The sequence below is a fragment of the Aplysia californica genome, unplaced genomic scaffold (genome assembly GCF_000002075.1).
Source record: "Aplysia californica isolate F4 #8 unplaced genomic scaffold, AplCal3.0 scaffold00654, whole genome shotgun sequence".
Taxonomy (NCBI): domain Eukaryota; kingdom Metazoa; phylum Mollusca; class Gastropoda; order Aplysiida; family Aplysiidae; genus Aplysia; species Aplysia californica.
The window spans coordinates 276,990-291,989 of NW_004797924.1; the positions used below are offsets into that span (position 1 = coordinate 276,990).

At 39.8% G+C, this 15,000-nt stretch overlaps 1 protein-coding gene across 1 annotated transcript in view; it reads left to right on the top strand.

Moving 5' to 3' along the window:
* The first annotated feature begins 7,945 nt into the window (after window positions 1–7,945).
* Window positions 7,946–15,000, top strand: part of LOC101846030 — a 9,864-nt gene continuing 2,809 nt past the window's right edge. Inside the window, exons 1-3 of the mRNA XM_005108045.3 lie at window positions 7,946–8,049; window positions 10,023–10,224; window positions 11,492–11,644. Of these exons, the coding sequence (XP_005108102.1) occupies window positions 10,026–10,224; window positions 11,492–11,644 (352 nt within the window). The 5' untranslated portion in view covers window positions 7,946–8,049; window positions 10,023–10,025. The remainder of the gene's footprint in view (window positions 8,050–10,022; window positions 10,225–11,491; window positions 11,645–15,000) is intronic.

Here is a 15,000-nt window from a genome sequence, read left to right on the forward strand (position 1 = left end):
AATATTATTAATATTGTAGTAAAAAGATTAAAAATAATATACACTCAGTTTTGTGTTATTTATTATAAATGTATACTAGATCTATTATATATATTGAGGTAAAATTGTTTAAAAAATGATACACAAGTAGAATCTAGTTTGGCGTTATTTATGTTAATAGAGTATGGTATTATCTTTAATATCGTATGATATTATCTATGTTGTCGTAAAAATACTTAAAGATAATATACAAGCAGTTTGGTGTTATTTATAATAATAGAGGAAGATATTATCTTCAATATTGTATGATATTAATTATGCTTTGGTAATAAAAAAAAATAATAAGATAGATGCAGTTTGGTGTTATTGTATAATGTTATCTTTAATATCCTATTATAATATTTGCAATGAGGTAAAACAAAATGTAAATAATATACACGCTGTTTTGTGTATTTATAGTGACAGAGTATGCTATTATCTTTAATATTGTATAATATCTTTTATATTGAGGTAAAATTAAAAAGAAAATAATGTACACGTAGTTTGGTGTTATTTCTATATACATGTATTATATTTGTGAAAGTTCATTCGTTCGTCACCTAAAACTTTCGAGCCACTTAACTTTCGAATTAGACAAAATTAGTGGAGGTTCAGAATCATTTAAAGGGTGAACTGTTTCATTGAGGGGCCTAAAGTCACCGTAGTCTAATTTTCAGTTTTTCATTAGTTTCGTTTAGATCTTATCTTCGGAAAGTCCGTCTTCTAAGACGCCATAGTAAACAAGTGATGTTTCCGTTCACTAGCCGTGCACCTTTGAAATTATGGAGTATACAGCTACGAAAGGGGCTTAGAGATCGATCTATGCGTCATCAATTAGACTCTATACTCTATATATTTGATAACTTGGAAACACGTGTGCAACTGTTCTCTCAAGATTTATAGCTCCATTCCAGTTGGGTGTAAACATAGCAGGCCACTGACTTTCAGTTGATGCAAATGCACCGATCATTCCTTTCATCGAAAGGGGGCCCAGCAAATTTATAATAACAGAGTGCGGTATTATCTTTAAAGTTCCAACTCTCTCGTCCACCAGCTCTCAACTGTTGCGAGAAAAGCGGAGCACCACCACGCCCCCCTGCGCCCAATTGTTGCCAACTCGGACTTGCAATAGGTCGCTTTTAAGGATAAGCGGGCTAACCCAGATTTCGGAGGTTTCCAGAAATCCTGACCTACACCAAAAGTGGGCATTGCCTTACCTATAGGAGAAGTTTGGTTTAATTTTTATGTATATTTGTTGGGTTATGGAGAAAACTTTCCATTGTCTTTAAAAGAAAATGAACAAGGGGCAAAAATTTACCTTTGATTTTCTCAAAAGAGCATTTTTCGGGATAGTCCCCCCTTGTACTTAGAAGCGACTAATTAAAGGTTTGTTTCTGATTAAAGGGAAGCAACAGCTGCAATTGTGAATGGTGGACACAAAGAGGTTAGGGTGGAACTGGAGGTCTTAGCTGTGACGTCACGAGTGTCAAACTTGAGGGTCGTGCTGCCATTACCGAGAGGAATAAAAGCCCAGTCGGGCCACAGCAACATTTTTCAGTCGCGGATATTGATACTCTGCGAAGTTTCTTTACGTTGATTTCTTTTTCATGTGATTTGCCTGTCGCTAAAATGTACTAAAATCCCCTTTTTGGGGGGATTGTTTACCTCATATTTTTTGCGTTTAAACATTTTAACTAGAGAAAATTGACCAAAACCAGGCCGTGCAGAGGACTATTGCGAATAAAACCAACTTGTTTCGTGCTTTCATAATATGACCTTATGCAGTTGCAAGCACCGTAAAACTCTTACTAAAAATAGGCGTTGATCGGACAAGGGCTATATAGGTGGTGAAGGTATTTTGATGAAGCGTTTAACGCTTTCTGGCCCCTTTCACAAAGGTCTTTTATGTGTGGAAGGACTGTGAGTTTCTCGTCAAATATAATTCCGAGGAAACGAGCCTGGTCCTTGACGGGAATCCTTTCTCCATATAACGTCACATCCGGTTGCAGTACAGGGCTGCCTGATCGGCAGAAGTGCACCGCAACCGTCTTTGACGGGGACTACTTGAAACCGTTATTGGCCCACTTTTCAAATTTGTGCAGCCACCGCCCCCAAAGAAAAGTACACTTATTGTTTATTCCTTGCATGTACCATGTGGTGTGATCTCAGGGTTCTGTTTGGGTTTAGTTTGGTTGTGGGCATCAGAAAAAAGCCTAAAGTCTCGTCTCACCGTGATAGATACAGTAATACAAAGTACGTTTATCTTTTATCATCGCCCTTGTGATATGGAAGGTGCATGCTGGAGTGCGTCTGTCACAACAGCTCAGTGATAATGATGAAGATGATGATGATGATGATCATGATGATGAGGAGGAGGGGGAGGAGGAGGAGGATGAGGATGATAATGATGATGATGATGATGATGATGATGAAGATGATGATGATGATGATGATGATGATGATGATGATGATGATGATGATGATGATACTGTGTTAATTTTCCATGGAGCTGTGTCTAAGTGGTCAGGCTGACGAATTATTATTTTGCTTTCTGAATATTCAGGATCCCTGCTGTTGTGTTCTGAATGCTTACGGTGGAAGGTCATACCAAAAAAAACCCACAAAAAAAAACTTCTCGATTAATGACTGGTGCTTTGTTTACAGTGATACCTAGTATCGGAAAGTCCGGGTTCGAGCCTCGGTTCGGACATGGATTTTTTCGCCCCCTTTCCTGCCCAACCAGCAGTAATGGGTGCCTTACTTCGAGTTGAGGAAGTAAAGGTGGCGTGGAAAGGAACTGGCCACCCTACCACAATATGCGAAGGCAGGAAGTTGTCTCACTAACAAGGCAATCCCCAATGTCCGGATCGGATGCGGGAACAACTTTACCTTGTTCATTCTTCTTTGCTTTAGTATAATAAAGACAGCCAATATTGTATCAAACCGATAGTACTGTTACTAATATGAACAATGTAAACTTGCAGAGATAAGAAACATGTTTTGCTAAATCCACATATAAAAGTTCAATTTGTCTTCAATGTACAGTTATCTATGTAGTCCCAAGTATGATATTATTATATTTTTAGTTGACATCAGAGGGGCCAAAGTTTTTAACAATTTGTTTAATCACCGACGCTACCAGTGAAAAACTTGAGCCATTAAAAAAAAGAAAAAAGGTGACGTTGGGGCCGCTCCTAATAATTTGGTGACGTTGTATCTGTCAACTTTCATCTTGTTTTTCTTAAGGTTGTCTTCCTCTGGGTCGTTGTCTTTGTAAATCTAAAAAGTAAAACCCAGCTTTATGGGACAAAACTTTGAAAATAGATATCCTATAACAAATAATAATAAAGCATTTGTATAGGGCACATCCCTGCAGGTGGGGCCCCCCATAGTTTTGAGCAAAGAATACACCCGCCGTGATACTGCATGTCGTAAGAGGCGACTAAAGGAGCATAGGTCTGTTCACCCGAAAAGTGTTAGTTTGCGGAGGGCCAACTACCCGGCCCAGTAAAAAACGGAAAGTTGTAGAAACACGAACAAACACGCTTTATAATTTTTCCATCTTGGGAGACGGAAGAGCTTCTGTATCAACAGGAACAATGAAGGACAGCGGACAAAGCCGAAAGAACTCTTCTGACCCAAAACCTTCTCAGTCGAACAAGTCTCTCCGGATTGCGTCGTGGAATGTTCGCACCAAAAACATTGCAGGAAAGAGTTCTCAAGTAGTATAAGAGATGAAGAGATACAGGCTGCACTTCCTAGGAGTTAGCGAAACTCACTGGATATAGTCTGGACAGAAGCAGCTCTGCTCGGTGGAAAAATATTTTATTCTGGGAGGGAAGACAAGCACCATGCGGAGGGAGCAGGAATTATTTTGAGTAAGTATGCACAGAAGTCACTTACAGGATGGGAACCACAGGGAGAGAGGACATCATGGCTTCATTCACTATATGGAATAAGAAGATCAACATGAACATAATTAAGACCTACGCCCCAACAGATGAAGCCACGGATGAAGACAAGGATGCTTTTTACAGTCAGCCCCAGGGGGTCATCGACAAATTACCAAGGAAGGATGTCAACATCATAATGGGAGATGCCAATGTCAAGATCAGTCAAGACAGCGTAGGTTATAAGGGAATCAAGGGACAACATGGCTTGGGACAAATGAATGAGAACAGTGAACGATTTTGCAAATTTTTGTGTTTTCAACAGTTTTGTCATTGGAGGCTATGTTTTTTCCCCCCCACAAGAGGATCTACAAGGCTACATGAGATTCACTGGATGGAGGGACGGAGAATCAGATCGATCGTTTTTGAGGTTACTGAACACACAGTGCTACAAATGAAACAGACAGAGAGAGAGAGAGAGAGAGAGAGAGAGAGAGAGAGAGAGAGAGAGAGAGAATGAATGTGTTACGGAGCGGGTTGTCCCAGCCCGTGAGACATGTATTTACTTGGCATAATGTCCTGTCTTGTTGTGCGTTTGCGTGAGTGCACCTTTAAGTCTAACCTTTGTAACGTCTACTGCCATTGTTAACGACCAAGACAAATTTCTCCCTGCGAGATGAATAAAGATTGTCATTGTCATTGTATCTCCGTAGGTTCAGGTGTTGACTGGAAGATGTCCAAGTACAGAGAGGGGCAGACATTGAATCGGATCATCATCTGCTGTTAGCAAAACTCAAGCTTCGTCTAAAAAAGCACGGAACCAGAACAAGAACCATAGAGAACGAAGTTTCAAGTAAGTCTCTTAGATGGGCACAAGAAAGACGAGTTTCAACTGCAGTTGAGGAACAGATTTCAACTTCTGGCCGATCTAGGTGAGGAGGACATGGAGGTGGCGAAGCACTGGACTTTACTTCAACGCGCCAAGAAATACTTGGTGAGAATGTATTGGAGCACAAAGAATGGATGAGCAAATTTTTATTGGATTTGATTAGCACTATATTGAAAGCAGAGACAAATGCAAGTAGAACAAGGAGATCAAAAGCGGACGCATTGTAGAAGTACAAGACAACAGCTAAAGATGTAAAGAGACCATTAAAAAAAGACAAGAAGGAATTTATGAACAGGCTGGCAGAGAAGGCAGAGGGAGGCAGAGGCAGGCGGGAACATGCAAATCCTTTACCAGACTGCAAAGACTCTTTCTGGAAAATATGGGAAACCTGAAGTACCAGTAAAGGGCCAAGAGAGAAAAACCATTTTTGGAAAGGATCTCAGTCGAGACGATGGGTAGAGCATTTTAACAGTCTCATGAACAGACCACCACCAAGTAACCTGCCAAACATCCTGCCAGCAAGAAATGAGTTACCAATCTGCTGTGATGATCCATCAAAACAAGAGATTATCGATGCTATTAAGAAGCTGAACAACGGAAAAGTAGCCAGTCCTGATCAGATTCCACCTGAGGCCCTAAAAACAGATGCCAATGTGACAGTAGACCTCCTTCTCCAGTTGCTTACCAATATCTGGAATGAGAGCAAATTCCCACAGGATAGGAAAGAAGGACACCTTGTGAAACTTCCTAAAAAGGGAGGTCTCAGCAACTGCAGCAACTACAGAGGGATCACTCTTCTCTCAATACCAGGTTAGGTCTTCAACAGAATCATTCTGGAGAGAATCAAGTCCACAACGGATCCAAGACTTCGGGATGAACAGGCTGGTTTTCGGAAAAAATCGGTCAACCATCGACCAGATTGCCACGCTGAGGATCATTGCGGAATAGTCCCTGGAGTGGAACTCCCAGCTGATCGTCAACTTTCTTGACTATGAGAAGGCCTTTGACAGAATAGACTGAGCAACACTGTGGGAGATACTGAGACATCACGGAATCCTACAGACGTTGGTTACCTTATCAGGAGCATGTACGAAGGGACAAGTTGCAGGGTTATACATGATGGCCAGCTCACTGACAGCTTTGACATCAAGACCTGTGTGAGACTGGGATGTTTACTATCACCTTTCCTCTTTATCTTGACAATCGACAGGCTGATGAAGGAAACCACCAGAGGATACAGAAATAATGCTATACAGTGGACCCCAATGGACACAGTTGGACGACCTGGATTTTGCAGATGACTTGTCGCTTCTGTCACACACTCAGGAACAGATGCAAGCAAATTTAAACATCCTATCAGAGTCTGTTTGATTGAGGATCCACACCTGAAAGTCAAAAGTCCTAAGGATAAATGCAATACGAAAAAAGCACGTCACAGTAATGGGAAATGCACTGGAGGACGTCGAATCCTTCTGCTATCTTGATAGTATAATTGACAGAGAGGGAGGAACATTCACTGAAATAAAGGCCAGTATTGAAAGGCACATACTACATTTATTTCTTTGAACAAGATTTGGGGGACCAGGGATATCTCACTTTAAAAAAAGCTGAGGATGTTCAACTCAAATGTCAAGTCAGTCCTGTTGTATGAATGTGAGACATGGAACGCATCTCAGGCGTACATAAAGAGGATCCAGGTTTTTTTTGAACAAGTGCCAGAGGAAGCTACTGAGAATCAGATGAACAGACAAGCAATGATGATGATGATAGAGCACATCCCCGCTCGATAGCAAGCTCAATGCGCTTTATAATATATCATTACCCCAGGAGACCATCTCAGAAATATTCTCAGCTTCCCGGGAAGCATACAGTGCAAGCAGCTGATCAATCGCCCAAACACTAACAAACTGACAAGCTCTTTCCCTGTCTATAACCGAATACACATTCTCACTTGCGTGAAGTGAGAAAATTCTTGTGAAGTGCTTTTCCCAAGGACACAACGTCCGGCAAAGGGCGACCTTACGGTTGAGTGCTTAAATATCTTAATATTCTGAGAAGTCGCACATTCAGAAACAGCCTCCTCCTACAAATGTCTCAGCGCCTATGAAAACAGCAACTTGCACTGTATGCTTCCCAGGAAGTTAATAGTCTTTTAGCTTCTATTATTAACAAAAAAATACATTGTTACTGATTCCAGAAGAGCAATTTGGTTTACAATGTTAAACATACATAATTATAAATACATACAACCTAAATACATACGTATACATATTGACATAAACACGCAATTACACCAATATAGAACAATTTCACAATCATGCCATTGCTGGTCGCCATCTTGCAGCGCCCTATCAGGCCTGCGGAGTATTAGTGTAGATTGTAAAGCGCATTAGAGCTTGGTGATAAGCGGGAATTATGCGTTTTACAAATAAATATGACGACTATAATAATTATTACAATGCGTTTTTTCAGTTATGTTTGTGTCCCATTCTTGTAACCCATGCCGTTGTATTCGGAGACGTTGGAATATGCCCTCGGTCTATTAATAGAGAATAAGTTTTGTATGCAGACAGAGTTGCCTCGGAAACTTGGAACAAAAAGACCTGACCCCCCCCCCCCAAAAAAAAAGAAAAACCCCCCCCCCCCCCCCAAAAAAAAAAGAACATTTTTGCGTCTCTTTGTTTCTTACTTGTCGATAATGTCCTTCATTCATCATCACCAATGCCTTTCACTCCTGGCTGGGTATAGGCCTCATACAAGCTCCTTCCATTTATCTCTGTTCTGGGCCATCCCTCCAAGCTCGTCCAGAGTGAGCTTTATCTCTTTCATGTTCCTTTCCACACATCTCCCCCCATGTTTCCCTTGGCAACCCCCTACTTCGTGCTCCCTGTGGGTTCTACTATGTCCTTTGTTGCACATATTTATCTGTGTGACGCGGCAACATTTTGGAGTTGAGAAAAAGGAGAATTCGTTACATATCACCGCGTCAAGTGAATGCATCGAAAAACAGGATTTTCTTACTTCACTCTCATGATAATCAGCTGGTAAATATAGATGTGGAAAAAACCTGCCGATGACTCCGATTATCCACTCAGCTACGGGCGATATCTACCTGGCAATGTGTCTATAAAAAATTGTAACGTATGTCCTCGATTTTCAATGAACTACGTCGCAGGACTATGTGGCAAGCTATAAAACAAGAACAGGTTGTCGGATAAGGTTAACGTCAATTCAACACGCCCCCAAGTCAAGGTAAGACAACACGAATACTTGGTCTCTCTAGGTATTTAACATTCTTTAAAAAGCCTATTGGACAATTAAAATTTGAAACATCTTTCACTACTGCTTGTTAGTCCTTTTTGCTTTCTGGCTAATTCTGGCCATTTTACGGTAATACCACATCTCAAACGCGAATACTATTTTTTTTCTTTCTTTCTTTAATTAGTCCACGTCCCACGGCTAAAATATGTAAACGGGGAAGAGGTAGAACGTCACAATTTCATCCTTAAAGGTAGTGATCATTGACTGAGTGTAAGTAGTTGGTGCATTCGGCGGAATCCTGTTATTGTCTAATTTACTTCCTTTATATCTGGTTCTTAAATTATCACATCTGCCATTATCTGTGATGGTGCCCAGAGATATTTCAATTGATGTACTTTTGATGTTCTCCCCATCTGTGAACATTATGTCTGCTTTTCATTTTATTTTGTTTTATTTTGTTTCATTTTATTTCTTAAAATTATTTGTTTAAATTTCATATTATTTTATCTTTTTTTTAGAAAGTCTATTTCATTTAAATTCATTTTACTTTATTTTCTTTGTATTTTCATTTATTTTTATTTCATTTTAATTATAATCAACTGAATTTGATATGCTATTTGTTTGCTTAGCATGCTCGTCGTGACCTGCCCTACCGCTGTTCTCTTTTACTATTTGATTCATTTTAGAGACATTTTCGTTCCTGTGTAATTCATGTGTATCATTTGTGTATCTCTGGTCATTGGTGTTGTCATCTCCAGTAATGATTCCTGGAACGTCTTGAGATTCTGTAAAATAAATGACTTTTGTGTAGATGTTAAACAAGACAGGGAGAGAAGACACAAACTTGTCTTACTCCAATAGAAATTTCAGCATATTTTGAGAGTCTTTACTACCTGCTCTAACTGCTGCCTTCTGATGTCAGCTGAGATTTCCTTTGATTCTGATATTTTTTTTCAATCAATACCTATCTTCTCCAAATACTAAAACTTCCTATTATAGCGGATTCTGTCGACATCTTTTGAGTCATCAATAAAGCAGGTAAAGAGGTCATTTTGGACTTCTTTTTGTTGCACCATTGTGCATTGTGTTTTTACAGAGGATTTCTTCCTCTGGTGCCATTTTCAGACCTGGGGCCGAACAGTGAATCTCTAATTATTTCTTTGTCCATTTTGCCTTTGATTCCTGCCAAACTGACTTTGAACAATATTTTCATGACACATGGCTTTAGACTCAAGCTCCCGAATTCAGCTCATTTTGTAGCTTTTCCTTTTTGTTTCTTGGTATGATAATATAAACTCCTTGGAGTAGTTCTTCTGGTAAGTGTCTCTGGAGTCATAGATTTGGGTCGAAAACTTCTCTGTCAATGCCAAAGTATTGTAAGTTCAGAAGCATTTCTGATTTATTTTTCAAAGTAGATATTTTATGCCCCAAATGGAGGCGGGCTTCTGACACTTCCAGTTATATTAGGGCCAACTCGGGCAGAGAGGGACACCACGTCCCAGCAGAAAGACCGAGAAACTCGATAAATAAATAATATCTCTCTACACAGGAATAGAACTAGATCTACTACTACTACTACTACTACTACTACTACTACTACTACTACTACTACTACTACTACTACTACTACTACTACTACTACTACTACTACTACTACTACTACTACTACTGCATTATTATTATTATTATTATTATTATTATTATTATTATTATTATTATTGCTATTACTATTATTATTACTATTACTATTATTATTATCATTATTATTATTATTATTATTATTATTATTATTATTATTATTATTATTATAACTATCGTTATCATTATTCCTATTATTATTATTATTGCTAATATTATTGTTATTATTATTATTATTACCATCAACACTATTATTATTGCTCCTTAATTATTTATTATTAATATGAATATTATTATCAGTGCGTGTTATTATGACTATTTTCCAGATCATGGGTCTGGTTCGAGGCTTCTACTGTGGCGCAGCCTTGTTTATGGCGCTCCTAGGGCTTGTGTTCGTCTCTGTCGGGATCGCCACTCGCGGCTGGGCTGTACTCGAAAACATCATTCATGTTGGGCTCTGGAAAACAGATTACAACGGCCAATCTTTTGACACAGTCGACTTCTTTTTCGCAATTCACTGGAGTGTAGGTATGTTGTGCCGTGTGGGTGGGACATATCATAGAAAAAGACGTGAATCGTTTCATGGTGCGGGACGTCGATTGCGAAATGTCCATCGTCACGAACTTAGATAATACTCGTTCTCACTTTTTTTGCTGCTCATTATCATCTCGGTGGGTCGATAACAACCACACGTTTGTGATCATGTGTTCGGTTGGCATGTGGGTTGTTTAAAATTTAAAAAAAAAATATTTAAATTTTTTTTTTTTTTTTTTTTTTTTTTTACTAATAGGGAAAACCAGTGAGGGAGTTAGTAGGTGTGCAGCCCACGTTGGTTGTAGTCGTGTATTTTTTTAGTTAGATTCATGTGTTTCTTGGTACCGCATCGGCTGTTCTGCAATGTTCTGCACGCTCGTCAAAATAATACGTCCCAAAATAATACAATGGAAGAAACCGGCATTTTCCTACCGTGTTGGTGGGCAATTTTTTATCTATCCATTGTCTTTTGGCTTAACATCTTTTATGTCCATCTTAAAAACACATTTCTGTGTGGATTTTACTTTTTTTTTTTTAAAACACGTTTATTTGTTAAAGGCATAAAAATGTCAATATTCAGCTTCAAAGTTTTTTTTTTCGATTTGGAAATCACCAAACTTTGACGACCATTTTCTCACTAGATCTAGTTTTACCTCTGAAACCTAGTGATCCCCACCTCTTTCAAACCCAAATATCTCGTCTTTTGTTCAAGATAGATGGAAATATTTTCACTCAAAGCAAGATCATTATATACAAGCTTTAAGACGATACTAATATAGTTTAGATTTAGTAGAGTTTTTGTAGCACTCGCAACTGCTTTAGGTCATATGACTCATGAGTGCCAAGGGATGGATGCCAACAGAGAAGTTCAGAAGGGGAATCAGGCTTACTCTGCTCACCTCTCTTGCCTCAACAGCACAAAGTCTGCTTCGACTATCAAGACACCCCAGAAATAGCGGGTCACAAGAGTGTGACAAACATACCAAAGAAGTAGAGGAAAATTGACGATAGTAAGGATTAGGAAAGAAAAAGCAGCAGGTCCCAGTTTCAATTCAGGTACAGTTATGAGCATGGCATCGATGAATCAGCCCATTTACAATTCTACTGTGAATAAGAACATGTTAATGTCCCCCCTTTGTGAATGGCCTAAAGACACTTCAGTCAGTAGCACCAATAACTCCATACGCCAAAATTTGACGAGTGCCTGATTTCATCACGACGTGATTTTTAAATTTTTCAAAAAATCGGCCTTTTCCCTCAGATTCGCTGCGCGCCATCAGAGGATTGATGTGTACGACTGTGGCAAGCTCTGCTGTGGCCTTCATCAACCTCGTCGTCCTACAGAAGAGATTTGACAGTCAAGCCGTCCTAGTCATATTGGCACTATTGTTTAGTGCGTTTGCTAGCCTTTCAGGTAAGAATAGGAATCTCGATTATGGTGGTAGCGGTTGTGGCGGTGTTGGTGGTGGTGTTGGTGTTGGTGGTGGTGGTGGTGGTGGTGGTGGTGGTGGTTGTGGTAGTGGTACTGGTGGTGGTGGTGTTGAATTTTTATTGAAAGGCCTTGATCAAAGGCATACAAATTATGTAAATTAGCAGTTCCCTTAGAAACTCAAGCTTTGGAAGACATTGGCGGCCATTTTCTTCTTAAATTTATCTACATGTATATTATCACTATGGTACCTCCACCTTCTTCACTCGCAGATTTCTCTACTTCTGTTGAAGACACTTGTGTGTTTCTTTTTTCCAAAATAAGCAAAACAAACTCAAATAAACAAACTCTCAGAAGATACGAATGATAATTATATATGCCCACAAAGTGACGAGCGCTGATTCCACCGTGTCGTGACACTCTTTAAAAATAGAGTCTCTGTCAGCTTGGGATGGTTTGGAGACTTACTTTACTTTTTTCTTCTGCTTGTACCGATGGGTGTCGTGGGGAGATATACGCGTCTGTCTGCAGCAAGGTGAGTGGCCTGTAGGAGGGGCATCCCGTGAGCTCTGAGGGTGTTTGCTACAGATTCACTCCAGCATTTGAAGAAAAATGAAAAAAAAAAATCAAATTGTTAGACCAAGGCAAGGCGAATCTCTCGGTTTGGGGAATTTGTGTAGGCCATAACTCTGCTTCAAAACCACTCGGCTATATCATCTAAATGCTATGTTTTGTAGTCTCCCCTGGCACGTATCGTACTCAAATTGACATTCTCACCCCGTACCACGGTATATGCCACGAACAATTATTGTGTCATGACGCAGTGGAATCAAGCGCTCGTCCCAAAATATTAAAACCATCTTAAAGCGTGTTCGTTTATCTTGCATTTGGCGAAAAAATACCCTTCTATCTTGAATCGAAATAAAGTTATTTGCGATTGAAGGTGGTGAGAGTCGCCTGGTATGCGAGGTAAAGACTAGCAAGAAAACGGCCACCAAAGTTTGGTGACTTACAAAGCTTGAGAATCCTTGGGAACTGGTAAATTTACATTTTTCGTTGCTTTAATGAATGGTTTTACGGTAACATCTACCCAAGAAATGTATTTTTAAAAAGACATAAGAAGGTGTTGAACAAAAAATAGACAAATATTTTTAATAAACTTACCCACCGCACAGAAAAATGTGCTTTTCTTTGATTTCATTGTTTTGACATGCGTCTGATTTCACCACGTTGACATAAACACTTTCGAATATTATTTGCCTGAGAACACAACATATGTCACTGAATTCCTACCTAAATAGGATCCGCTAGGATACCCCTCCTGACTGCCCGCGGTATGACCACCAGGATGAAACAGTATCACACCACTTCTTTAGCTGCCCTGCACTTAGCAGTCTGAATGGTACCTACCTACCTGCCTCTCCAGACATCAGAAATACTCTATACAGTGACAAAACACAGCTGATAAAAACCTGTGAATTCTTCGCCAAATCAACTGGCCGAAAGGCTAGAACCCAGAAGGTCGCAGGATCGGAAAAGTGAAAGTAAACACTTTCGGCCTTCCCCTGTCCTGGGCTAGCCCAATGATAGTACATAACAAGATGGTTCACTCAGCCAAAAAAGTGTCCGCAGGAAGTATGCTCTTTGCTTCAGATGGCGCTGCGGTCTGTTTTGAAGCTCTCTTTCGTTTTTCCAGAAGAAGAATAGGAATAGCACCTCCTTGCGTGCGCAGATCGACTGCTGTTTATTAGCGGTTCAGTTTCGTTCAGTGCGGAGTTTTAGGGTTATTTTTTATTTTAATGACCTCTCGCCTTTCATTCTAAAGTCAAATTAAACGAAGAAAACCATCACCCTTTCCTCCGGAAAAGGTTTTTTGTCAGCGTAACCATTTAAAAAAAGCGTTCTTCCGAAATTTATCCCAAAACATGTTAGTTTCACTTTGATTTTTAAAAACTCAAGTAGGGTAACTCTGTTCGCAAAGTGCGCTTTTGTGAAGAGGGCGCCACCAAATTTTGAGGACACTTTTTTAATTGGCTCAAAGAGAGAAGTGGCCCATCTTGTTATGTACTATCATTGGCTAGCCTCTTGATATTATTCTATGTACACGGTAAGAACATTCCATCTTGCAATCCAGACAGACTTGTTTGATGGAGAAAGTTTCGAGTCAGAAGAGTCCTTTCGGCTTTGTCCACTGTCCTTCATTGGCGCTGAGACCTGGACTTTGACAAGGAAAGACGAAAACAAAATAGCTGCGTTTGAAATGTAGAATGGCCAGAATAAATTGGAAAAAAAAGACGAACGATGAGGTGTGTCAGATTCTCCACACAAGACAAACCCTGCTAAATAAAATGAAATTAAGGAAAATACAATACTATGACCACTTAGAAAGACACCAAACTATTGTGAAAGATGTACTGGAAGGAAGGGCGTGTTGTAGAAGAGCCAGAAGAAGGCAAAGAATACGTGGATGGACAACATTAAAACATGGACTGGCCTGGATATTGAAAAATATGCAACGGCAGCCCGCGAGCGTGAAGGATGGAGGGTCATTACACGTCAATCTCTGAGTCAGAGATGACACCTTCGTGTATTCCAGGTATGGTATGAACGTTCCACGATGCATTCAGGACGGAGGAGACAGTTTCGGGTCAGAAGAGTTCTTTCGGCTTTGTCCGCTGTCCCTCGATGGTCCTGCTGCTGTCTCCCAAGATCAAAATCGAAAAATTATACGTGTTTACTTGTGTTTTTATAACTGTTTCATTTCTACAGGGTCGGGTAGTTGGCCGTCCGCAAACTGTCACTTTTCGGAAGATCAGACCTGTGTTACCTCTAGGCGAGTCTCCTTTTACGACACGCAGTATCACTGCAGGTGTTATTCTTTGATTCCCCCCTCCTAGTAAAAGTATGCCCCCCCCCCACACACACACCTGTACATGCAGTATATCGTTATACAAGGTTTAAACATTGAAGCTAACTTATGTATGGCATCTTGGTAAAATCAAGCGCTCGTCAAAATAATCAAAGAAGCCAGCAGTTTTGGCCGTTGGACAATTTTTTTTTCGATTATCCTTTTCTTGGCTCAACACCATTTATGTCCATTACAAACACATTCTGTTTGGACTTTTCTAGAAAATGTTGATCAAAGGCACAAAATATGTAAAGTTGAAGTTCCCAATGAAACAAAAGCTTTCGAAGTCACCAAAATTTGGCGGCAATGTTCTCGGCAGCGTTATCTCTAGAACCAGGCGACCTCATCTCCTTCAATGGCAAATATCCCGACTCTACTCAAGATACATTGATATTTTTTCTCACCGAAAGCAAGATAAATTAGTAAGCTTTAA